The sequence below is a fragment of the Filicampus tigris genome, chromosome 17 (assembly GCF_054856515.1).
Source record: "Filicampus tigris isolate MCC_2025a chromosome 17, RoL_Ftig_1.0, whole genome shotgun sequence".
Taxonomy (NCBI): Eukaryota; Metazoa; Chordata; class Actinopteri; order Syngnathiformes; family Syngnathidae; genus Filicampus; species Filicampus tigris.
Genome location: NC_141233.1, coordinates 15,600,280 through 15,624,488, shown reverse-complemented (window position 1 = coordinate 15,624,488; position 24,209 = coordinate 15,600,280). Strand labels below are relative to the sequence as shown.

General features: G+C 47.9%; 2 protein-coding genes across 5 annotated transcripts in view; both read right to left on the bottom strand.

Moving 5' to 3' along the window:
• Positions 1 to 134: 134 nt before the first annotated feature.
• LOC147133650 (uncharacterized) lies at positions 135 to 18,992 on the bottom strand. Its single transcript, XM_086057164.1, has 10 exons — positions 18,795 to 18,992; positions 18,168 to 18,343; positions 16,841 to 16,918; positions 16,026 to 16,445; positions 15,067 to 15,335; positions 14,547 to 14,684; positions 12,609 to 12,792; positions 10,663 to 10,822; positions 3,420 to 3,512; positions 135 to 2,110 (listed from the first exon to the last, which is right to left on the bottom strand). The coding sequence occupies exons 2-5, from the start codon at positions 18,170 to 18,172 to the stop codon at positions 15,296 to 15,298; spliced, it is 543 nt and encodes a 180-aa protein (XP_085913290.1). The 5' UTR covers positions 18,173 to 18,343; positions 18,795 to 18,992; the 3' UTR covers positions 135 to 2,110; positions 3,420 to 3,512; positions 10,663 to 10,822; positions 12,609 to 12,792; positions 14,547 to 14,684; positions 15,067 to 15,295.
• The window catches only part of LOC147133648 (uncharacterized), a 21,885-nt gene continuing 16,576 nt past the window's right edge, over positions 18,901 to 24,209 (bottom strand). The window contains exons 5-7 of one of the 4 annotated variants that reach the window (XM_086057159.1): positions 23,775 to 24,161; positions 23,442 to 23,671; positions 18,901 to 19,047 (exon numbers count right to left, since the gene is read on the bottom strand). In XM_086057159.1, the coding sequence (XP_085913285.1) occupies positions 23,662 to 23,671; positions 23,775 to 24,161 (397 nt within the window). In that variant the 3' untranslated portion in view covers positions 18,901 to 19,047; positions 23,442 to 23,661. Of the gene's footprint in view, positions 19,048 to 19,078; positions 21,893 to 21,914; positions 22,714 to 23,441; positions 23,672 to 23,774; positions 24,162 to 24,209 lie in introns of those variants that run through there. The other 3 variants (XM_086057160.1, XM_086057162.1, XM_086057161.1) reach the window with 3 other exon arrangements.

Genomic DNA, 24,209 nt, shown 5'->3' with positions numbered 1-24,209 from the left:
TTTTATCTCTCAAAAGTCAGTAACACCACAACAAGTCCAGCAACGATCTCAAGTCAGTTTCCAGCTTTGCCGCGCCTTTTGTAAATAGTTGTTACTCTTGTTTTTTTGTTTTTTTTGGCTTTGCTGTGTGTGTTGTCTCAAGATGACACACTGCCATTGCAAAATGATGTCATTTGGTATACATACTTCTCAAGAAGATTGTGTCAATTACAGTGGCCATGCTGACACAACAAAAATTAGAAATGATAGTTTGTTATAACGTGTTTATTTAAGAGCAATATATACAAAAACATTCAAGTTTTCATCTATATTCATTTGATTTTTAACTGTGGTTGTTAAACAATTTAAACAGAGGACTTAAATGTAGGTAAGAAGGATCAGAGAAATGTCCTATCTTGCAAGACTTGCGTACAAGACTTAAAAGTGACGGTCGAGACAGTTGACAAAATAGCAGAATGAGTATTGTGTACTGTTTTATGATCAGTGAAAGTTGGACAACTTTCATATTGTTCAGGCTATTATATTATTATTATTCATACTATTTGAATATTTTGAAAGGATTTCGTCCCCAAAACTTCAAACATAACGATTGTGTGTCGTTTAAGTGTTGCTCTTCAAAACTTGCAAAACATTTTCCAAACACATTTTGAAAGTAGCTAAATGTGTTGCTCAGTGCATTTTTTAAATTTTTTTTTTAAGGTTGCTTGCGTAGTGTGAAAACTGAAAAGTTGCCCAATGTGGCAACAAAAGTGCCAAGTTGGCATCAACGCACAGCAGTGAGGCTGGCAGACAGGAAGTAGAGCGAGAAACTTCCTGCTTGGCTCCGAGAAGCGAGCGGCGCGCTGATCACAAGCGTGTCGGCCAGGCGTTTGCCATTTAAGGTAGCGAGCGCCAAGCCAACTTCTTGCCTTCTTCCTTCTTCTTCTCCGATGACTTCACCCGCGCAATCACGTCATCACGCGCGCACACACACACACACGCCAACTCGTTGTTATTATTTTTGCTATTATCACACTGCCGTCTTGTATCAAATATTACAATATTTATACGCACGTAATCTCCCGGCTGACACACAGTGCAAATATTTGCGGAGCGTGTGATGTGTGACATTCCACATGTATGTTATGTTTTCAATGACGACACGCTAAGCTCCTTATCACGCGTCTGCTACAATAACTTTTTCTTCTTTTTATTTGTCGTCACATTTCAAGATGAAGCCGGCGGCGGCCAGCTGGGAATGCTTTTTCGAGAGATCCAAAAGTGATAACCGTCGGCGGGGGGGGGGGGGGATGCTGATTATTTAGTGAACGAGTTTCACGTTTCAGAGTCGCGTTTCATTTTTAATCACTAGGCTACGCTCGTCTTTTGAAGCCACCCTATCAAACAAAAGCGTTGTTGTGCTTTGCACTGATTGACGGATGGAAGTCACTGAGCGGGGAGACTTGACTTGCAGGTTACCAAATATGGTTCCGATTATTGTCTACATGTGGCTTTGTGTGTGGGGAGGGGGCGGGGCTGAGCACAGAACAACAGGAAACACATGAAGCCAATCAAACATCAGTCGAGAGCTCAGGAACAAAGTCAGAAGACATTCGAGACCCGCCTGAGACTCCAACGGAATGACGTAGAGCGCACCGAAGGAGAGCAGCGCAGCGGCCTAGTGGTTTGCACGTCTGGCTCGCAGTGCAGAGGTTCTGGTTCCAACCTCCCCGCGTGGAGCGGCTAGTTAGCCTGTTGCCTCTGTGCTCAAGTGGCTTTTGTCTTTTCAAGCTTCACAAATGCGGACGTGTGCCTTTGTCAAATTGTGCCTTCGGATTGATCGGTTTGATCGGTGACCAGTCCGATGTTTTGACTCTACGTGCCCTCCCATAAGATGGCGACCACTGGTAAGGGTAGACAGGCTATGACATCATAAAAGGGAAACTAGCATTTTCTAGTGGTAGCCTGAGGCACACCTGTGCGACAATCATGCTGTCTGCTCCACATCTTGATTTGTCGCAGCATTATCTCGGCAAAGGAAAAGTGCTCACCAACACTCATTCAGGCAGATTGCGAGGAATAATCGTCCGTTCCTGGTCGCAGAAAACATCTCAATCTTGGAGTTCCGATCCTGAAAAATGACAGCAAAGGGAAAAGTGTTTATATTTGGGTGGGATCGAAAAATGACTTCTGACCGCAAAGCAAATGAGCAGTGAAGGATTTTCAAATAGAGAGGAATGCATTTGATCAGTTTGTCCCGTCGGGGGGGGGGCGGGGAGCACTGGCTTGCATTTGAGGCTCACATGTGACGAGGACGGACGGCTTTGTTTTAAGAATAAGAATAAGAATGCCTTTATTGATCCCACAGTGGGGAAATTTTCATTGTTACAGTAGCAAAGATATAGGTCACACAGGGGCGGCGGCATAATGTGGCCATTAATGTATAACATTGACGGCAAACATTTAGAATCAAACCTATGTAGATATACGCAGTAACATGTGTATATACACATGTGTATACACACCAACCTACATCTACATAAAAAATATGAGGAACACTCATTTCGGCCTGTACATAGTACAGAGGAAAAAATACTCTAAGTGACAGTGCTGCAGTGCTGTAGTGAAATGTAAGGAACAGCATTGGATAAAAATAAAACTAGACTAACAGTAGTGGGGAATGTTGAGTATTGCACGGTATTACAGTAGTGGGGAATATTGGGTATTGCACGATACGAGCTCAGGTGCAGGACTGCACAATTGCACTAATGACCGCCAGTTTGTAGAGACTACACAATGTTCTTGTTAAAGAGTCTGACAGCAGCAGGCAAGAAGGAACGGCGGAATCTCTCCTTTGCACAGCGAGGGTGTAACAGTCTGTCACTGAAGGTGCTGTGGAGTGCTGTTAGGGTGCCCTGGAGGGGGTGTTTTCATAGTGAATGCAGAGCAGACGGCACCAGAATGACCACCGCAAATGCAAGGAGAGAGAATGGACAGATGGAAAGATGCAAGGATGGAAGATGGAACCACGTCCAAGCATTATCATTTAGCTTTAGCTATCAGAGCTAAAAGGTAAGCAGAGCCGCAACGTTAGCCCAAATTAGCGTTAGCGGACGGTGGTGCCGGCACCGGCTTGTGAAAATAAGGTTAAATTTACGTTCAGCGAATGAAACGGGGGCTTTGTCGCCACACAAACAACACTTGTGCCAACCTTGGCACAAGTGCTGTGTGTGTACTGATGTCATAGTGTGACATCATCAGCAAGCGCTCAGCCTCATCAATCATTTTCAGTTTTGCAGAAATCAAAACCCTGACGCTGAAATGCTCAGCTGGCCAAACATGTTGGACAGGTGGTCTTCCCGCTCGCCAAGCAACTTGACGCGACAAAAACACACACGTGAAGAAACGCGTCCCAAAAGCAAGTCGCTTGTGACAATCACCTTTGTCTCGGGGCGTTGTGATGTGACGTCACCGGCCTGGCTTCCTTCATCCAATCACGGTGAGCCACACAGGAAGTGAAAAATCCAGGAGACCTGGACAAAAGTATTGGGACAAGCAATCGAAAGTGAAAAGTCAAGTGTGGAAATGTGGAGAGCATACCAAAGTACACATCTGACTGATTGACGCACTGGACGAGAGGGAAGGAGTGGCTCCCGATAAAGCCCCCCCCCCCCCCCCAACCTCAAACTCTGCCGTTTGATGTGCTGCGGCGCGCAAGCGTGGATCAGCACCAGCCAGCGTCGGAGGCCCTCGAGCAGGTCAGAGGTAACAATGTGTTAGCACTTTGCTTGAATCAAACGATCAAACATCAACTCAGGAGGGATGGGGTGTATTCCCGGGCTGTGACATCATCTCTTGCCCTCCTGCTCCCCCCCCCCCCTTCCCGCTCACCACAACACGGCCCCAGATGGCGTCGTGTGCGTGCAGGTGTCAGAGAGGTTCCTGCGGTTGGACGCAAATCCCCGGGCTGTAAGGTGACCTGCCGCCAATGTGCTTCACATTTGCTCGCTCGGCTCGTTGCTCCTTCGTCGTCTTTGGCCAACACAAACATGACGTGATGTCACGCGGCGGCGGCCTATCGAGCTCACATATGACCAGTCAGCAAAAACAAAAAGAGGCCAAGAATGAAAAACACATTCCAACGCAGTCGGCAAGACGCGCGGCAATACGTTTTTCAGCAAAGTGCCCGTGATGAATCACAATCAAGATTGTTGGAGGCTTCCAATTGCTCCTCTTACTCCAGTTTGACGGCGGCAGAAACACCGCAACACGCACACACCGTACTGTGCGTGACATCATACAACGTGAGTGTACAAGTGACTTATGTCTACTACGTGACTTGAGAAGTTTTAGAATAGGGACAAGACCGATTATCGGCCAGGCCGATTTTCAGCGTTTTGACAAATATCGGCATCGGCCTTTTTTAGCGATCTGAATGCCGATAATAAATCCATTTCAAACTGTGTTGAAATCAAAACAAAGATATGTGAAAGTTGGACTTTTCTGTCATTTTGAAATTTTGGAGGACTTCATTTACCGTAGAAAACTATATGGAGCAATTGTTTTAAGTTTTCATTGAACTTTTAAAGACTTGCTGACGAACTTTTTGTTAGAATTTGATAACAAGGATGTGTATTGTCAATAATTCATTGTAATAATAATCGGAAAAAAAAATCTACATTATGCAAATCTGAAAAAAAAAAAAAAAAAAAAAAAAAATCAATAAACATACCAGTATGCTTAAAGACATTTCAACAATGTTAAGGGTGATTTTTTATTTTTTTTTTATAATGCCAATATGTCCCTTTTTACTGAAAATATCGGTTACCGGCCTCCTTGACTATCGATAATCGGTATCGGTATCAACCCTGAAAAAAGCCTATTGGTCTATCAACAAGGATGTGTTGACAGCATTCGATTGACTGACAGACTATCTTTTGTAATGGCACAAAAACAAAAGAAACAGCATCAAACCCGAAAGAAATTGTTCCAGCACAACGCGACAAGACCCCGTCAACTGTTCATTCCTTTCCACACGAGTGACAAAAGTCTCAATGACCGCAAGGATCGTAAACACTTTCTAAGGTGATCATATAATCGGCGACCAGTAAGTAAAACGCGCACGCCAACGCGCTGACGCCACGCGGAGAACTTTACAAGCCGCGGGACGTCGGCCACCGGCCCTGCGTCACCTGTTCGCTGGCGGTTGCTGCACAAAACCAAATATTGTGCAGACGAGCTGACCCCCACCACGCGTGCCCCCCACCCCGTCGACACCCTGCCAAACAAGACCCCCCCCCCCTCCCCGTCGCCCCCACCCCCCCCCCCCACCCTCAGTCAGGACGGCTCACACGTTAACGTGTTTACAGAGTGTCGTCATTGTGCGGCGGCCAGCGGTGTTGTTCGTGCGCACACACGCACACGCACGCTTCTCCTCAAGCAGGCCCTTCAGCATAAAGCTCCACTTGTTACACCGCAAAAAACATTTGATTTCAGAAAAAAGGCTTTCAGGGGCCTCCAATTACGGAAAGAAACCAGCTGCAATCGAGTAGTTTGCCGCACACGCGTGTCGATGAGCAGAGGTGGTTCGAGGAACCATTCGGGTTGCAACCGACAATTGTTTTAATCATTAATCAATCCGTCAATTTGTTTCGATGAATCGATGAATGGAAAAAACGTGAACATTTGGCATGCAGTCGTGTGACGGGTTGTCTGCGTATGAATGGCCAAATGGTGCACTCGAAAAACAGTTGGCTTAAAAATAACACAATTTTGGAAATTGGAAATGGACTGAACCACTAATTTGGTTTAAATTGACCCACCTTCTTGTGCTGTTTTGTACAAAACAGCCCATTTTTGGGGGTTGTTTTGTACAAAACTAACCATTTTTGGGGTTGTTTTGCAGAAAAAAAACATAAAGTTGGGTGAAATTGACCCAAGTTGTGCATCGGTCCATTTTTGACCCATAATTGTGTTATTTTTATCCCAACTGTTTTTAGAGTGTCAAACGTCACGCGGCCGTTGTGTTGGATTGGCGACAGGTAGGTGGAAGTCTTTCCGACCATCCAAAACGCAGAAAAGTCTGATACTCAAGCCAAAGGCAAAAGTATGTTGCAGCGTATTAGCCTGTGAGCCGCGACAGGCGTGGGAGACTTTTGTCAAGATTGGCCAACGCCAACAAGCGATAACAGTCGCAGCTTTGCTGTCGGATGAACAAAAACAGGTTTCCGTCGAAGTCGCCCAATGTGTCATCTCGGCGCGGCGTTGTCGAGCGCTTCTCACGACCTCCCGGCAGCTGCCCGGCGCCAAGACAAACGCCTCGGGCCGCCGGCGATAGCAGCGGTCAAGTGTCGCGCGGTCAAGTGCCACGCGCCGACAAAGGCGCAGAGTGGCCGCCATCTTGGAGGAATTTCCCCAAAAAACGGGATGGGAAATCCTCCACGGCAGTAAATTGAGCACCGATGCGTTTGCGCGCGTCAGCGTGGAGTCTTCCCTCACTCGAGCAGTCCGAGAGGCGACAACTGGCCGGGAAAGGTTCACCCGGACGACCGCGCTGTTATACGACAAGTGTTCCAAATCCACCACGTCAGGCCTTTATGAACGTTTTCAAAAGGGGCGGGGCAGCGCCTCAGACTTCCGAGGTCGGGGGTTCCAATCCCCGCGCGGTTAGCCTGCTTTCCTCGTGCCGCCGAAAATGGATTGCAATTAGAAAGAATCCATTGCAGGGTCCAACACTGAAATTGGAAAATCACGGAGGGTGTCCAAGTTGATTTTCCGAAGCAACATTTGAAGATTCAAGTGTAAAGATAAGCTATCGCCGCTGTTGCTCAAATGTGTGGACCGAGCTGTCCTTGGCTCATGTCGTTGCTGCAAATGTTGTTGGCCTTTGGAGGTCTTATTATTGTTGTTGTTAGCATGTTGCTAAGCTCCCGCAGCGAGATGGATGTTGTTGCTCAAATAAAGCTCATCATGAATCATGAGACTTTCCAGCGTGCGTAATGGCGTCGTATCCCATGTAGGTCTGCGACCCACTCCGGCTCCGTTTCCTGTTGCCGCTCCGGCTGAGCGCGAACCCGACGCAGGGTCGCCACCGGACCCAGGTGGACTTGATTGACACTTTCAACACCTGCGCAAATGAATGGACAGACTCGTAAACACCTCAAAGCTGACTCACCGCGCGCGCGCACGCACGCACGCACGCACGCATGCGCTGACTCACGCGCTGTCATGACACACTTGAGCAAACCCTGGGGAGCAAACCCGCTACCCCCTCAAAACAAAAAACAAAGCAACCTACACACGCACCTAGAGACCGAGACCGTCACCACAAAGCAAGACCAACAACACATGGCACATGACAACAAGCCACAACGTGTGAAAGCACAGCACCACACATGATGACACGTGAGCCGGCACGGCACGCGTGTGAGGACTTGTTGGACCGCATGACAATACGTGACAATACTTATGACGATTCATGAGGGCAGGTAACAAGAAATGAGGATTTCTAGCAGCACACGGCACATAACGCCGAGATCCAGACACCTGACACATATATGTGACGACGATGACGACGACAATGACGCCATGTGACAACACGAAGCAATTCGTGCAACAAAAGGCGATAACGCCTGACAATAAACAACACGTGATATGTGATGACATGGCGCTGGAGTCTAATTGTTTCAAGAACATGAGCTAAAAATCCAAAGAAAAAGCAAAAGCTCCGCATTTGATGTAGCTGCCGGTTGCAAAGTAGGAACAAGTTGACGTTTTGCTGTGCTGAGGAAAGTGCGAGCCAGCAGACGTTAGCTAGCGTCTGCATGAGGATGCAGGGGCAGCCCCCCCCCCAAACGCCGTACCGGCGGGCCCCCCACTAGGCAAGCGTGAGGGCACAAGCAGACGTCCAGAAAAACAGCCGTGCACGCGATAAGCTTGACGAAGGGCAGACCTCGGTAGGAGTGCGCCAACGCATCTCGACTTGGCGCCGCATCCTGCTAGCTTAGCATGTAGCACGCATGTAAACGCTGGCCTTGGCTTATTATCAGTGGAATTTCTTGCGAGCATTTTTGCAGAGAAAGGTCGGCGTGGCTCGCAGATCCTTCCCATGACTCATAGAGACCCCCCCCCCCCCCCCAAACCCCCCGAAGAGGGTTGGAACAACAGCCAATCTAGCAGTCAGCCTTACATAAACATTGAACACAGACATCATCCATCATGGTGGTGTCAACGCTATTACAGTCAAAAAAGTATTGGGACAGCACTCTAATCAATCAATCAATCAATCAATCAATCAATCAATCAGTCAAATGAGCTGTCAGCTCTCCATCTGTGTTGGTCTACTTCCAATTCAAGAGATTTGGGCACCACCACTCACTAAGTTGCGCCATGCCCTCCCCCCCCCAAAAAAATGGAAATCATTTTTTGTCTGTACCAGCGCAATGCATCATGGGATATATTTGATTTGGATCACTGCTCACCTTGCATACCACCACCCGCACTCTCCATTCCAGCGCTTTTCTGATCGCTGCCAGCTGTCGCAGCTTGTCTTGTCCTGTCTATGATGCCACGAGGTCACTATGTCACATTGTGAGTCCATGGATTTGCTTTTTATTGAGCTTGTTATCAATGCGCTGTCCGCAAAGGAATTCTCAATGGCCTAACCTGGACCAAGAAGGCTAATGCGAACACTTTCCACTGTGTATCCGAGGTGGGCGTTTGACCAAAATTTGCTGGTCTGTCATTTTTCGTTGGCTCTTCGTGAACTGAATTGTGATCGTCGGTCCGTCCGTCAGTTGGTCCGTCAGTCGTTCCCCCAAAAAACATCAGAAAAACAGGCGTCGGCCCTGGCGCGGCGAGTGGCGGTTCCGCCGACGGATGAAAACCCACTTCCGTTCTTCGTCAGTCCGTCATTTTTCAAAAGTCCCGCCACTCGTCAATCGGCAGCAAAACGGGCGTCCGTCTCTGGCGGACGGACTGACGGACCGGACTGTCGGTCTAACGGAATGCCCACCTCTGCTTGTTTGCTACGTTTCAAGCGCGACAGCAACTTTAACTCGCCGCGCTACAAAATGGCCGACTGACAGGGAGGGAATCCCACCACGGTCGTGAAGATGAACTCATCACCGCGGGAGGTCAAGCGTGCGGCAGAAGGACACAACGTCGCGAGTGTCTTTGCGTGCGTGTTTGTTTTCAGACGGTCGACAAACAGCAAAGCGGGACGGAAAGCGAACAAGTGGCAGCAGGTCACTTCCACCCGGCTGGCACCACAACGTTGTTATTGGTGAGCCTTTACGACACAATCTTGACCCATGAATGGACGCTCTGTCACGCTCGCGACAAGCACGCACGCACCAGGATGCCATCGGCGTCGGAGATGCAGCCGTGTCCTTCTGTGGGGGCGCCCGCGCGTTCGCTCGCTCGGACGCCGCGAACGCGCGTGAACCGACCGCCAACGACATGCGGCAACGCATGCAGCTGACATGTTGACGCCGTCGACTGCTGCTGGTGTGCCTGCGATGATGTCACAGGCACTCAAGGATGTGAGCGCAGTGGAAAGCCGTGCTCACACACACACACACAATATCCAAAGTGCAGCAAGTGTGTTTGTGCATGTGAATGCTTTCACTGTTAAGTGTTGAATGAGGCCATTCTTTTTTCCCCCCTTTTACACGCAGCGCCGCCTTGAGATGCGAGTGACCCACCTCAGGGTTTTTTCCATACACGAGCTGCCAATTGGCCAATTTGTTCCTTTGACTTGCGAGCTCAGCCTTGAGGCTAACTGGACTGACTTGACAAGGGGCAAGAGTTTGGCTGATAGCATTTAGTGAATGTTCTTCCAAAAAGAGGCTTCCAGTTGTTTCTCGCCACTCCAAGGCGACTGTCCAAGTAAACATCAAACAAAGAGAAATACACTCCGAGCACATACCGTAGCCGCCGGTAACTGAGTGCTACCATACGACGAGAAATTCCGTAGGCAAACACGAGCTAACAATTTGCACCTATGTGGCCCTGTGGCTTACCTGAAAGCAACAGATATCAGAACACAAACGGTGGAGCAACACACGTAGACCGACAATATAACAATACTCACGGGCATATATTCTTTATCCTATGCGACGAAAGACCAATATTACTGCCATTACTGAGAAGTCAAAAGAAGAGCTGACTCTCCAATGCAGTTATCTGCATCTTAATCTCATGCTGCCCCCAAGATGAAGAAACTGTGACAAAAACGTCTCATTAATTCATCATAAGAAAGTATATCTTTAGCCAGCACAACTTTTTATCGGGCATTATTTTCTCATTAGAAATAATCACATTTCAAAATGTTTTTGTTTTTCGGGGGAGGCCTTTCCATTCATTTCAATGGAGAGACATGAATTGCGATACGAGTGTTTAAACTGTGGTCGAGGAACTAATTAAGCTTGTATCTCAAGGCAACACTGTAGGTTCAAGGAATGCTACAAGCTAACCGATGCTAAAGAAATAATTAGAGCTAATAATAATCATACAACAATGTCCAATTCAAAGTCCTTTGTTGACAGGAAGCTGCTGGACGTCAAGTGCAAAGGGACAAGTCGTTTGCTTGAGCAGGGGCGTCCAACGGCACGTCCGCGGGGGGTCCAACCCGGCCCGCGGGGATCATGAACACTTTAAATGCAATTTTGGAAGAACACTTACTGTTGTGGCTACTTTTGTCCACTGGAGGCCGCACTGACAACCACTCCAATGGCATTGAGAAGTCGGCGGGATTTGACGCCCGACCTCCAAGATGCCGAGTTTCGCCAGCACAGGAAGACCACCTGACGGATAGCGACACTCGTGTGAAAATCAGAAGCTCCTGTAGGAAGAGGGGAGGACAGAGCAAAAAATGGCAGCAGGCAGCTTCAGGTGCAAAGAGCGCGCTGGCTTTGCTCCAAGCCTTTTTTGCTCCAAGCCTTTTTTGCTTTCTCTTTTTTTTTTTTTTTTTCCATGCACTGGCACAACGTAGATGGATTTTGATGTGTACTTTGACAAGGCGGCAAATAAGTGCGGCCTCGTGCTGAAGATCATTGGCGCACTGTCGCGCGCGTGCCAACCTTTCCAGATGGATCCGAAATTCAAGTCAATTTCAAAGGATTTCCACATCTTAGCAGGTTGCGCAATAAAAGATACACAAGAGATACAGCATATAGATTGCGCAAAAAACAGACACCATTGAAAGTGCAACCGTTTTTTGTTCAGAAGTGTCCCATTGCTCATATGATTGGCAACAGGATGACAATGAATAAATGGGAATAGTTTCCAAATGCACTTGTGTAGTGTTTTGCAGGCCCCAAAAATGGGAACAATTTTGGGATGGTGGTTATTTGGTCACGCAGCGCATGTCCAATCCAGTACTTGCACGCTGCGTGCGGACCGCTGTGATGGGCCGCCGCTTTGGTGACATCAACGCAAGAAGCTGGCGACGTCGCCGGCTTGTAATGCTGCAACACGCACGCGGCGAACATGCATTGGGCTGCAAGTGAGCATGTACTTTTTTCCTCCCCCGTTTCTTTCTTTCCCCCCCCCGAACTGTGTTTCAGCACATAGCTATGCCTTGACATCAACAGCCCGGACCAGACGCACAAACTCATCGCACACCAAGTATGGCGGCTCAGGTAGCAAGCGCATATTTGGGCTAAAAAACGAAGAATGGACCGATTGCATGCCTTTACCTTGTTGCGCTTACGTGGGGCGGGGTGGCAGGGGCGGCTGCGGCAACCTGAGTAGAGAAGCCCCGCGTTGCCTCTCCCCCCCCCAGCCACTTCTAGCTCTTCCGTGGGGGGGTCAAGACACCTCCTCGCCGTGTGCGTGTCATTCGCCTCCTAGTGGCAGGGCGTGCCCGTAACATCTCACCAGGGAGGCGCCCGAAAGGCATCCTAGCCAGATGCCCGAGCCGCCTCATCCGGCTCCCCTTCATGAGGAATAGAAGCGGCTATACTCCGAGCCAGCTTCTCACCCGACCTCCAAGGGAGAGAGGCCAGGCACCGCTTCGGCCGCTTGCAGTCGGGCCAGCGTCGGCAAGGCACCCCATCGGCCCTGGGCCATCGGGCCGCTGTTAATGTCGGACCTTGTGCAAGCAGATTTCAAAGCGGTGAAGCGGAACTGCTAACCACTACTCCACTGTGCTAGCTTTCATCCCAGACGTCACAAAGTCCATTGATCCATCTAATTGATCTATCTATGCTGGTTGTGCTCCACTGGCCTCAAAGTCCTCAATTAGTCCCTCTTTCCCTCAGCACCCACCAGGGCCCTCCCCACCCCAATAACCCCGTCCCCATTCCATGTTCTCAAAGTGTTTGGCAGCGCGGAGGCAAATAAAAGTGTGCAGTTTGTGTTTGTTTGAACAAAGTGATCCAATGTGTTTTCTCTGCTTGTCTATCTTGGTGTGAGCGTCTGCGGTCCAATTAAAACCCCCGTCTGTCTAGCCGCTTTGGACACCCCCCCCCCCCTCCCCAAACCGACGGGCACCCCCTCATCCACCCCCCCACCCCCCACCCTCCCCACGAAGGCTTGCCGGAAGCTCGGCGGGATAAAAGCGGCCGGCTTGCGGCGGGCCAGGACATTTTGGGAGCAGGATGGCAGGAGGGACGTGGAGCTGGTACCTGAGAGGCGCGGGCCTGCTGGTGGTCCTGGCGCTGTGCAGACCCTCGCTGCAAGGAGGTGAGTCGCCCTCGAGCCACAGGTCACACACGCTGACACAAACACCGCTTGACCACTTTTCACCTCCAGTTCAAGGGTCGAGCAGTTACAACGCCGATGACGGGGCTTGCTGCCGCTTCCTCACGCCTGCAAATATAGCACACGCACGCGCACGCTTTACGATTCTCCGCGTTCAAGTTGCAACAATTCACTGATTGATCGACAACTCGTGGATTATGAAATGAATCAACAACTATTTTGCTCATCACTTATTCATTTCGAGAATCTGCTCGACTGTCGGAATTCGCACCTCTCGACCATTTCTGTAGACCTGCATGTGAAAGCAGGCTGATTATCTTTGTCAACGCAAGACATTGACAAACATCTGCTTTGATTTTGGAAAACGGACGTTACAGACCGAACCGGCGACTGAATCAGCATCAATTTGGTTCTGAATTTTCTGCACTGTCAATTTGAAATAAGCTCCTGTTTTTCAATGAAGGGATGGACATGTTTTTAAAAGAAGCTTCATTTTGATCCAATTTATTGATCAATCAAAACACGTAATCAAAACCCTTAATTGATGATTAAAACAATTGTTAGCTGCAGCCTTACTCCGGAACTGGAGTCGTGTTCGCGTGTGAGTTGTGGCAACAGCAGCTCCTTGCCAGTGTTTTCATTTTGCATCCGTCCCGTGCGATCCGCGGCTCTCCTTGCCCACCAGCCAGGGCATTACCTGATCTTAACGGCTCCATTTTTTTCACTTCACTCAAGTAACGGTTTAACTTATTTGTGTAACTGGAAAATCTTGTAAACTGGGGCATTCGTAGATGTTAAGGCACCACTAAGAGCTAGAATGCTACGGAGCAAGATTTATGTAAAATTGAGTTCAACAAATGAGTGGACATAAATTTGACTTTGAGTATAACATGTCGTGACGTGACACGTTTTTGCATTAACAGCAGTGACGCCGCATTTTGTGATTTTACTCCATGAAACGTTTTAAAATCCTTTCCAATCTGGATTTGGTATCTAATACAGAGTAGAGTGTCAATAATAGAGTGTCAATAAACTTGCAAGGAGTTGTTTCCCCGTAGAGCTAATTGTGTTTATTTCCCCTCAGTGTGTCTGACTGACTTATTGCCATTAAGCAACATGCACATAACAAGTCGAGCCAAAAAATACTGGACGACTAACATTTTATTTCATTTGTCGAGTGTTAATAACAAATCATGGTTTCCCTCGCATATCGTCATTCTATTAATAACTGTTTGCAGTAGTTGATTGATCACATGGTAGGTGGACATCTGCTGCAAGTAAAAGTAAAGGAAGGGTAGGGGGATCTGGGGCCGGGGGGGGGGGGGGTGTGCATTTAAATGCAACAATGAATACATGACGTTACAATGAGACTAGTAAATTGCAGTCTTTAGGAATCCCTACAGACCGTTTTTTTTTTTTTTTTGGTACAATTCTACTTTTCCTTTTATAGCTAACTTTCTATTTATGGACCTCGGGTTCCATCCAACACAACACAGCACTCTCAATTAACATCAGAGGGAGAAACATGTGGTCTGGATGAGGGGTTTTCTGCACTCAGGCCACTCTGACTCATTTCACACACTCACATACATGCACACACACACACACACACACACACACACACGCAGGCATGCATGCACAAAATGATTCTTGATTCTTGGTAATTACAAATGGATATTTCCCAAAGAAATGCTTCATGCGAGCAAAGTCATAAGAGACTGATAAGTTGTACATGGTAAATGTTCGGGTTTAGAAGAAACTCAATCATCTCCAGGAAATTAGCTCTTGATCCAGACTTGAAGCCAGTAGCTGAAAACTCGTAAGTCATCTGATTTGGACTCTATGTGCAGGTGTGATCTTACCAGCCGGTGCCGGAGGAGCAGCTGGTATCGGCACAGGTGCTGGAACCGGATTCAGGCCAGGTGGAGCAGGCACCGGATACGGTCCTGGTGGTGGAGGCTTCGGTCAAAGAGGTGCAGGAGGTTGGTGCAGTTGCTTTTCTTAAAAAAAAAAAAAAACAATAATAATAATAATAATAATGAAAAGAGTAAAAAAGAAAACCCCTTGTCTTCAGTATTGACGTTCAGTCTGTCTTCTTAAACTTTATCACTCAGGTAGCTTTGCCAGTCAAGGACCGGGAGGGTTCCAGCCTGGCACCTACGGTCCGGGCAGTGGTGGAGCGGGGAGTGCACCTGGAGGTTTTGGGGCCGGTATGACAAACTCAACTGAAATGATCAACTTATTTCATGTGCTGCAAAATAATTATTTAAGAGTTCAACCCATTTCTTCCAGGTGTGAAGCCGCCCAAAACAGGTAAGGCTTTCTGCTCCTGCAGCACTTTATATGTATTATATGAGTATATATATAAGTATTCATACATACTGTACATCGTGATCATGGCGCTCATCTCAAATTTGGTGAAGGTGGCGCCTATGGTGGCCAAGGTGGACTGAGTGGAAGTTTTGGACCGGGACAAGCAACAAATGGTGGAGGTCTAGGTCCGGGTGGGCTTGGATTTGGTGGTCTTGGAGGTTATGGAACTGGGCCTGGGGGAGCCTCTGCAGCCGGTTTGGGTCCAGGAGGACAAGGGGGAGGAGTCCAACAACTTGGATCACAAGGCGCCGCTCAAGGAACTGGGACAGGCCTCGTACCTGGAGGTTTGTTAAAGGGGAATGTCAACTCAAAGTTTTTCTTTACACCAATATGTTCTATGCAGCCACACGAGTCTAAAACACGACATTTCAATTAATGTTGCGTTTGTCAAATATGAATGAAGGCGGCAAAATCCAACCATTTTCAACCCACTCAGGTGGCGGCCATTTTGCCACTTGATGTCAAGTGAAGATGAAATCACAGTTGCTCAGGGCTCAGCTACCGACCAATCACAGCTGTCATTTTCAGTCGAGATAAAGTGACAAAATGGCCGCCACCTGAGATGGCTACAAATGGGTGGCTTTTGCTGCTTCATTCATATTCCTGTAAATCAATATTAATCAGAATGACAAAGACTTGAGGGGGTACATACAACACATTACTGTAAAGAACTTTTTGGGGTTGACTTCCCCGATAAGATCTATTTTCACGTCATCCTGTCATGAGAAGGAATCAATGTCTTCGCATTGAATGGAAAGTAAATGATGTCTGCTTTTGATTTAGGTGGTTTTGGAGGAGGTTACGGCCAAGTTGGCAGTAGCCAGTACCCAGGACTTGGCGGTACTGGACCCAAACCTCCTAAATCAGGTACCTGATCAGAAATGTACAATATGTTCACTGCTTCAAATACAGGAAGACAACTCTGATTGTGGTAACAGGTTACAGCCCAGGGGGAACAGGATTCGGACCTGGTGGTGCAGGAGTTGGACCAGGCGGTGCTAGAGTTGGGCCTGACGGAACTGGATTCGGACTTGGAGGTGCAGGATTTGGACCTGGAGGTGCAGGGGGTGGGCCTGGTGGTGCAAGATTTGGACCTAGTGGTACTGGGGTTGGGCCGGCCGGTGCTGGATTTGGACCTGGTGGTACTGGGATTGGGCCTGGGGGTGCCGGATTTGGACCTGGTGGTACTGGGGTTGGGCCTGGGGGTGCCGGATTTGGGCCTGGGAGTGCAGGGGTTGCGCCTGGTGGTGCCGGATTTGGACCTGGGGGTGCAGGGGTCGGGCCTGGCAGTGCAGGCTTTGGACCTGGGGGTGCAGGGGTTGGGCCTGGGGGTGCCGGATTTGGACCTGGGGGTGCAGGAGTTGGTCCAGGAGCTGCAGGAGTTGGCCCTGGTGGGAAGAGTGGTGGCAAAGTATCAAAACAACTTCCAGGTAAATTCCTTTCAAAGACAACTCGTTATTTCATGATTATACGACACCAGTTAACTTGATATCTGCGAGAATTTGGGGGCCTTGCTTGCTAAAATTGGGCTACGCTCTCATACAGGGGTAGGGGTTCCCGGACTGTACCAAGGTGGATTCGTACCAAGTCAAGGTAAAAGACACACAGACCAGAATTTAATCGACCAAATCATTGAAACGCAAACAAACAGTGTTTTGTATTTCTTCTTGGTTAGATTTTGTAACCCGAGGTGTTGTTCCTGGAGTGGCAACTGGAACCGGACTCGGGCCGCAGACAGGTGTGAACCCGGATCTGAAATATGTCATTGCGCTGTGGAGCATACCTTACAAATTCAAGTGTTTCCTTCTCCCTCGCAGGTGGCGGGGTCCTCGGCCAAGGTGCAGACAGTAAGTGAGACCAGCTGTTAAAATGGCAACTATAAATCAAACAATGACATTACCCACATAAAAACAGGGGTGCACATAAGTTCTGCGCATTAGCACTGCAAATTGAATAATGCACTCCAGTTCAAGTCTGTCACCGCACTTTTGCGCACTCGAATAATGGCGCTTGACTGCGGTCAGGGAATGCAGAATCAATTCCAAGTCCAAGGCATTGATATCCATGTACAGTCCTACTTGTTGCAATTTTATTTTGGAGTTGACCTTTGCGGCGTGTTGCGTAGCATAGGAATAACGGTTGTTGTGGCAGTCAAAATATGTCCTTGCGGTCCGTGGTGCAAAAAAGGATTCGGCACTGGACCGCTGCCCTAGAGCAGGGGTGGGCAATTCCCGTCCTTGAGGGCCGGTATCCTGCATGTTTTATATGTGAACCTGCTGCAACCCACCCGATTCAAATGATCAGGATTGTTAGAGCTTTTGCAGACCATGCTGATTATACGATCATTTGAATCGGGTGTGTTGCAGCAGGGACACATGGCGGGAATTGCTCACCCCTGCCTTATAGAATTGTGCTAAACTTGCTGATCACATATCTGACACTGCAAGTAAGAGGTAGCCAATACATTTTTCGAATGGGCAATGCAACTCAATTGTGTTAAATAGGAATTGAATAAATTATTATAAAGCAGTAAATTGTTTTTTTAAATACGCTGCTATTGTGTAACTGTGGTACGATGTTAAAATTACGGAAAGTTAAAACAGGAAAAAAAACGGACAAAAATTGTATTCAGTTATATTAAAATGACGTATCTACACATATAATGATAAACGTCGCCCAGATGTGCCGCAAGTCTTCCATGAGCGCGGTGGGTCGGGGGGGAAAAAAAATGAGCACCTAACAACAACCTCTGGTGCTCATTTGAGGACAACACCAACATTTTCATGTGCATCTATGTAAAGTTTCCTATCACAACTAAGTCAACAACGGATTTCTCTCTTAAGACGGTCGGGGACAGCAGCTGCCGGGGGTCTTTCGTGGGTACCCTCTGATATCACCCAAGTCAGGTGACTAAAATGTCAATTAGAACTGAATTAGGGCATAGTTACTTAATAACAGACAGACTTATAATGCGTTTTTAATTTAACAGGCACAGGGAAGTCGAAAAGCCCAGCCAAAGCAGCAGCCAAGTTTGGTAAAGGGACTTTATTTGGGATTCATGCTATACCTTGGTCAACATCCTAAATAGAGTAATAAATGCTCGAGCTAACCTCATTGTGTCCGCCAGGTGGAGCTGGAGCAAGTGCCCTTGGTCAAGGTGGGACTGGTCTCCCTGGATTTGGAGGCGGAGCTGGAACAGCTGGCGGACCAGGAGCTGTTCCTGGATATGGGGGTGGAACTGGAACAACAGGTGGACTTGGAGCTGTTCCTGGATATGGCAGTGCAGCTGGAACAGGTACCAGATTTAAGTTTTTCTCTGTGTTGTTCTATGAAACAAAGCATACATCATTAATGAATAAATGTTCTTAAAGTGGAAGTCAAGCCCTAAAAATGCTTTGCAATAATATGTTCTCTGCGCCTTCACTAGTCTAAACACGGCATTCTGATTAATATTGCGTTTGTGGAATATAAATTAAGCAGCAAAATGATGGTGGATTTTGCTGCTTACCTCATATTTCACAAACGCAACACTAATCAGAATGTCATGTTTCGACTACTGGGTCTCCTTAGAACATATTCTTGCAAAGAATTTTTGGGGGTTGACTTCCATTTTAAGTCGGAGAAGTCCATACATCTATCAACGCTTTGTGCCCTAGGTTATGGTCCTGGTTCAGCGAAAGCACTCAAATATGGTGAGATATACTCAACTTAAATTGGCATCCTGTCAATTTAACAACCTTAAACAACCCAAGTCTTAGATCACCGAGGACACATTCCCAAAAACTTTGTCCAGGGCAATCTGGTGGTGTCAGCACTGGTGCGGCTGGAGGCCTTGGTGGACCGGGAGGAATGGCTGGTGTTGGCAGAGGTGGCCCTGGATATGGTCCAGGTGGTGCTGGAACAGGGTTGGGCGGTCCTGCCAGTGGATCTGTTGGAGGAGGTTATGGGCCAGGGACTACTGGTACCGGAGCAGGAAGGGCTGGATCAGTACTAGGAGGAATAGGAACAGGATCTGGTGGTAATTATGACTCAAAGATTCTGTTTCAAAAACTCAAACTGCAGTCTGACATATGTTCAAGTTGCACTGTCTTCATATTTCAGGATACGATGCCAATGCCAAAGCTCGTAAATATGGTAAGACCCGACCTGGGTGATTTAAAACATTTAACACTTTCCCATTTATTGTTTGGCTCTATTTACTACAACAATAAAACATCCTCATATAGGCATGTTCAGTGGAGCACTGGGGAGTCAAGGAATAAGTACTGGAGGCGTTGGACCAGGTGGTGCCGGCACTGGCTATGGACCAGGAGGAGTCGGGCCTGGTGGTGTTGGTACAGGGTTTGGGCCTCGTGGTACTGCGCCAGGGTTTGGCCCAGGAGGAGTCGGACCTGGTGGTGCAGGTAAACGTTACGGGCCAGGAGGAGTTATTGGACGTGGGGGCCCTGGTACAGGTTTTGTACCCGGAAGAGGAGTTGTGCCTGGTGGTGTGAGTCCTGGCTATGGACCAGGGGCAGGAGTTGGGCCAGGAGGTGCTGGCACCGGATTTGGACCAGGGGCAGGAGTTGGGCCAGGAGGTGCTGGCACTGGATTTGGACCAGGGGCAGGAGTTGGGCCAGGAGGTGCTGGCACTGGATTTGGACCAGGGGCAGGAGTTGGGCCTGGAGGAGCTGGCACTGGATTTGGACCAGGGGCAGGGGTTGGGCTTGGAGGAGTGGGCACTGGATTTGGACCAGGGGCAGGAGTTGGGACTGGCGGTACTGTATATGGACCAGGAGGTAAGAAAAATTATTCAGATTTGCTAAGTAAGGACCAATGACTAACGTGGTACTCTGAGTTATGGATGGCTCTTAATTTTTCAGGTTATGCTGGTGCCAAAGCCCGCAAATATGGTAAGAGGAACACAATTTTCAATACTTGATGACAATTTTAGGTCGTTAAGTATACTTGTCATCTAATTTGTTTTCCTGGCGGTGCTATGAGTGCAGGAGGACCTGTTGTTGGAAGTGGACCAAGTTCTGGCCTTGGAGCAGGAGGGTTCCAAGGACGAGGTGCTGGACAAGTAGCTGGTGGAGCTGGCGCAGGACTAGGGGCAAGTGGACTGCCTGGTTCTGGTGCTGGAACTGGGGGAGGACAGGGTGGTTTTGGACCAGGTGGTGCCGGAGGTACAATAAGCTGTAAAAACCTTGTCCCATTATTCATATTTAGTCGCTAGTGCTGTTGATGGTCAAAATATTAACAACATCATTCATCTTACATCTTCCCCTGGTGGGGCCAGGTCTCTCAAATATACGGACTCTGATCTAAACAAACAAAATAAGCAATACTTGCTGTAATATCAAATGAACTCTCCACATAAGTTAAATTAAAGGTGTGCTTCGACTGTTCAGGTCTTCCTGGTGGTGGTGGAGTACCTGGGTCAGGTGTAGATGCAAGACAAGGGGGAACCGGATATGGACTTGGTGGTTACACCCCTGGGGTTGCCCCTGGAACAGGCTTTGGTCCAGCGGCAGGGTACGGTGCAGGGACAGGGACCGGATATGGACCAGGTTCAAATGACTTTATGGAGACATTATTACAAAAATCTAAATTCTTATTATGACTTAACTAAACAACATGTCATTCACAGAATATGGAGTTGGCTCGAAAGCTGCCAAATATGGTAGTTATTATGTTGCTTCATTCAAAAACATCCTAATAGATGATGTCTTTGCTCAACTCCCCATAAATGACTTGTGTGATCTGTGCAGGACAAGGTGGAGCTGGACAAGGCGGGATACTTGGAGGTGGAACCGGACAAAGTGGAGTCGGTGGTGGGGTACTTGGAGGCGGAGCCGGACAAAGTGGAGTCGGTGGAGGGGTACTTGGAGGTGGAGCCGGACAAAGTGGAGTCGGTGGAGGGGTACTTGGAGGCGGAGCCGGACAAAGTGGAGTCGGTGGAGGGGTACTTGGAGGCGGAGCTGGACAAAGTGGAGTCGGTGGAGGGGTACTCGGAGGCGGAGCCGGACAAGGTGGCGTCAGTGGAGGGGTACTTGGAGGCGGAGCCGGACAAGGTGGCATCGGTGGAGGGCTACTTGGAGGCGGAGCTGGACAAGGTTGCTATTGTTTATAGGTCATATTTTTGGTAGTTCATTATTTCTTGTACCTGGTGGAGACAAACCATGGTTTTTAACTGCACCTTTCACGCCCTCTCATATAAAAAGAAAAAGCCTGCCGTACAGGCACTCATGCCCACATTACAGATATACGGGTTACAATGCAATACTGCGGATATCCACTGCTAATTTGAATGCTTTTTTTTTTTTTTCAAGATGAACTATCTAAGTCTGTAGAAGTCAAAAGAAAGCAAAAGGTAAAAGGTTGTTTATGAAAGGATCTTGTTGATTTGTCTTGTCAGGTTATGGTACAGCTGGATCCAAGGCAGACAAATATGGTAGGAAATTGAGTAGGTTTTAAGTGTAAAACCATTGAAAGGAAGACATTTGGTGATAAATTAATTGCAATCCATTTCTTATCATGTAGGTCAACCTGCTGGAGTGTCACCAGGACCGGGAGGTGGCACCGGCACTCTGGTCAATGGCACCCGAGCGTACATGAACGGAGCCATCACCGGCGATGCTGCTCACACAACAACTGGACCCGGCGGTAAGGTTCTGTCTGTGTAAAAAGTATGATTTGAATGAGGTTAGTCAGTAATCCAAATGTGTGCTGGGTCAGGGCGAGGCACTGCACGAGGCACGTACACGACACAACTAGAAGCTTTAGTCATTCTTCTAGTAACGTCTTTGTACGACTGTGACATTGTTGGTTGTTATTGACCCAGGTGGGACTCGCACTGACGTGGGAAAGGACAGAAAAGAATTTGATGGAGGTGCGTGTCCAAAAAATAAGGACCAAAAAGGAGAAAATAAGATTAGCTAGCTGAAATCAAAATCAGAAAAGTTGATCAATATTCACAGACACTGCATGGCATTTTGTTCTGGTTTTCGGCGATCAATGTGATGATCAAATTGGTATCGACCAACAATTTCAATTGTAACAATCTGTCCTGTTCCAGGTGAGGGTGGTCCGGGCGGTGTGATAGAGGGGTCTGGCATTGCTGCAGGAGAAGGTGTGTTTAAATGCAACTTCTTTTTGTAGAGATACAACATTGCATTGTAAGGTCTGAAGATCCACAGCCTTCAAACACTAATCAAGGCGGCGTGCTAGTGTTGAACAAAGGAAAATCATTTCAAATACAGCCACTGCTTTTAGACATGAAACCTTGTTTTACATGTCAAACAATCCGTGCTGTTGGATACAAGTGTACACATGAATACACCCCTATTGCAACAGGGGCCAGCGGGGGGGTCGGTGGAAGACCATTTGGTGCAGGAGCTGATGGAGATGGTCTAAGAGGAACAGGAATTCCCATCCTCGGAGGCGGACCAGGTAATTGTCACACGTTTCAAGTCATTCTTCAAATAATGTTGCCTGTTGTTTAGTCCCGCTGTTGTTGTTTTTTCTGAAACAGGTCTTGGTGGGACTCATCTTCCAGGTCAGAGTTGACTTTCTAGATTGGGCTTGTTTGTCTTGGCGGTCTTTGCCTTATGTGTGCTTGTTGTTGTGATGTCCTACAGGATCCACAGGAACTGCATTTGGTATGTTGGCATCAAACTTTTGAAAAGATCACACATAGACCAAAGCCTGCATGAAACCTCACAGACCATTTCTATTTCTTATCTTCTCTCACCTCAGGTGGCGGCGGAGCTGTCCAACCAACTGGTATGACTTTAGACATTCCGCTGTACATGCAATGACATACCTCAAACAGAAGAAAACTTAACTGCTCCGTCAAATATTTACAGGTGCAAGTGGGGTCCTACCTGGAGCCAAACCTCTCAAACCTCCAGGTGACTCACTGACACTTTTGAACATGATCATCCTTAGACCTTTTAATTGCATTTGCATTACAATTTGCTGCCTAGTCATACAGAAAATATGTCTAAGAAGAGGGAACCAAGATCTGACCTTTGAGGGCAGCAAGATTTTGAGAAAGTAAAAACCAATTCTAAAATAAAAGATCAATGTATGTCTGTAAGCGGTGTGAAAGTATGGAACAATTTGGATGATGAGCTGAAAGCATGGCAGACAATTTTGGAGTTGAAACATTTGTTTAAAAGTGCGGTTAGTGAAAAATATGAGATGAAGGTTGATGTTGCTTTGCGTTATTTTTATTTGATATCATTATTGAGCAATGTTTGAGTCAATTGTTCTGATTGGGTTGATCATATAAAAAAGGCTAGGCGAAAAATAAGCATGAGCTTCAGCCTATGCCTTTGTGCTGTTTTTTTAAATGATCAAAATATTTTTTATTCATTCATTTAATGGAGGCTGTGTTTTACCTAAAGGAGTCCCAAGAGGTGATACTCCTGGTGAGGGAGAGGGAGAAGCAGGTCCTGATGGAAGCACAGATGGTCGACGTAGGACAGGAGGAAGGCAGACCGAACTTGAAGGAGCTCCAACCAGTGCAGGAACTGGAACTGGATTTGGACTCGGAGGCACACCACTTGCAGTAGGGGCAACACCAAAACCATCCAAAGGTGCCTCTATCCCTTTTGTCATCTACATGATACTTTTACAGAAACACAGGAACAACATTAACAAAGAATCAACATCCATTAATGTGGTCCTCAATACAGCATACAATCCAGATGGGACCAAAGTTGGAACTTTACCTGGTGGGGAAGGAGGTGGCACCAGGGTAGTTGGAGGAGGTCTGGGAGGAGTTCTGACCGGACCCGGTGTAGTCGGAGGAGGCCAAGGTGGAATTGGGACCGGACCCGGTGTAGTCGGAGGAGGCCAAGGTGGAGTTGGGACCGGACCCGGTGTAGTCGGAGGAGGCCAAGGTGGAGTTGGGACCGGACCCGGTGTAGTCGGAGGAGGCCAAGGTGGAGTTGGGACCGGACCCGGTGTAGTCGGAGGAGGCCAAGGTGGAGTTGGGACCGGACCCGGTGTAGTCGGAGGAGGTCCAGGAGGTGTTGGGACTGGACTTGGTGGAATTGGAGGATATCCAGGAGGAGTCGGGGTCGGCTCTGGCGGAGTAGGAACAGGTCTCACGAAACCTGGAAAAAGTGAGCTGCTTAAAAAAAAATGTTCCTTGAACTGTGTGA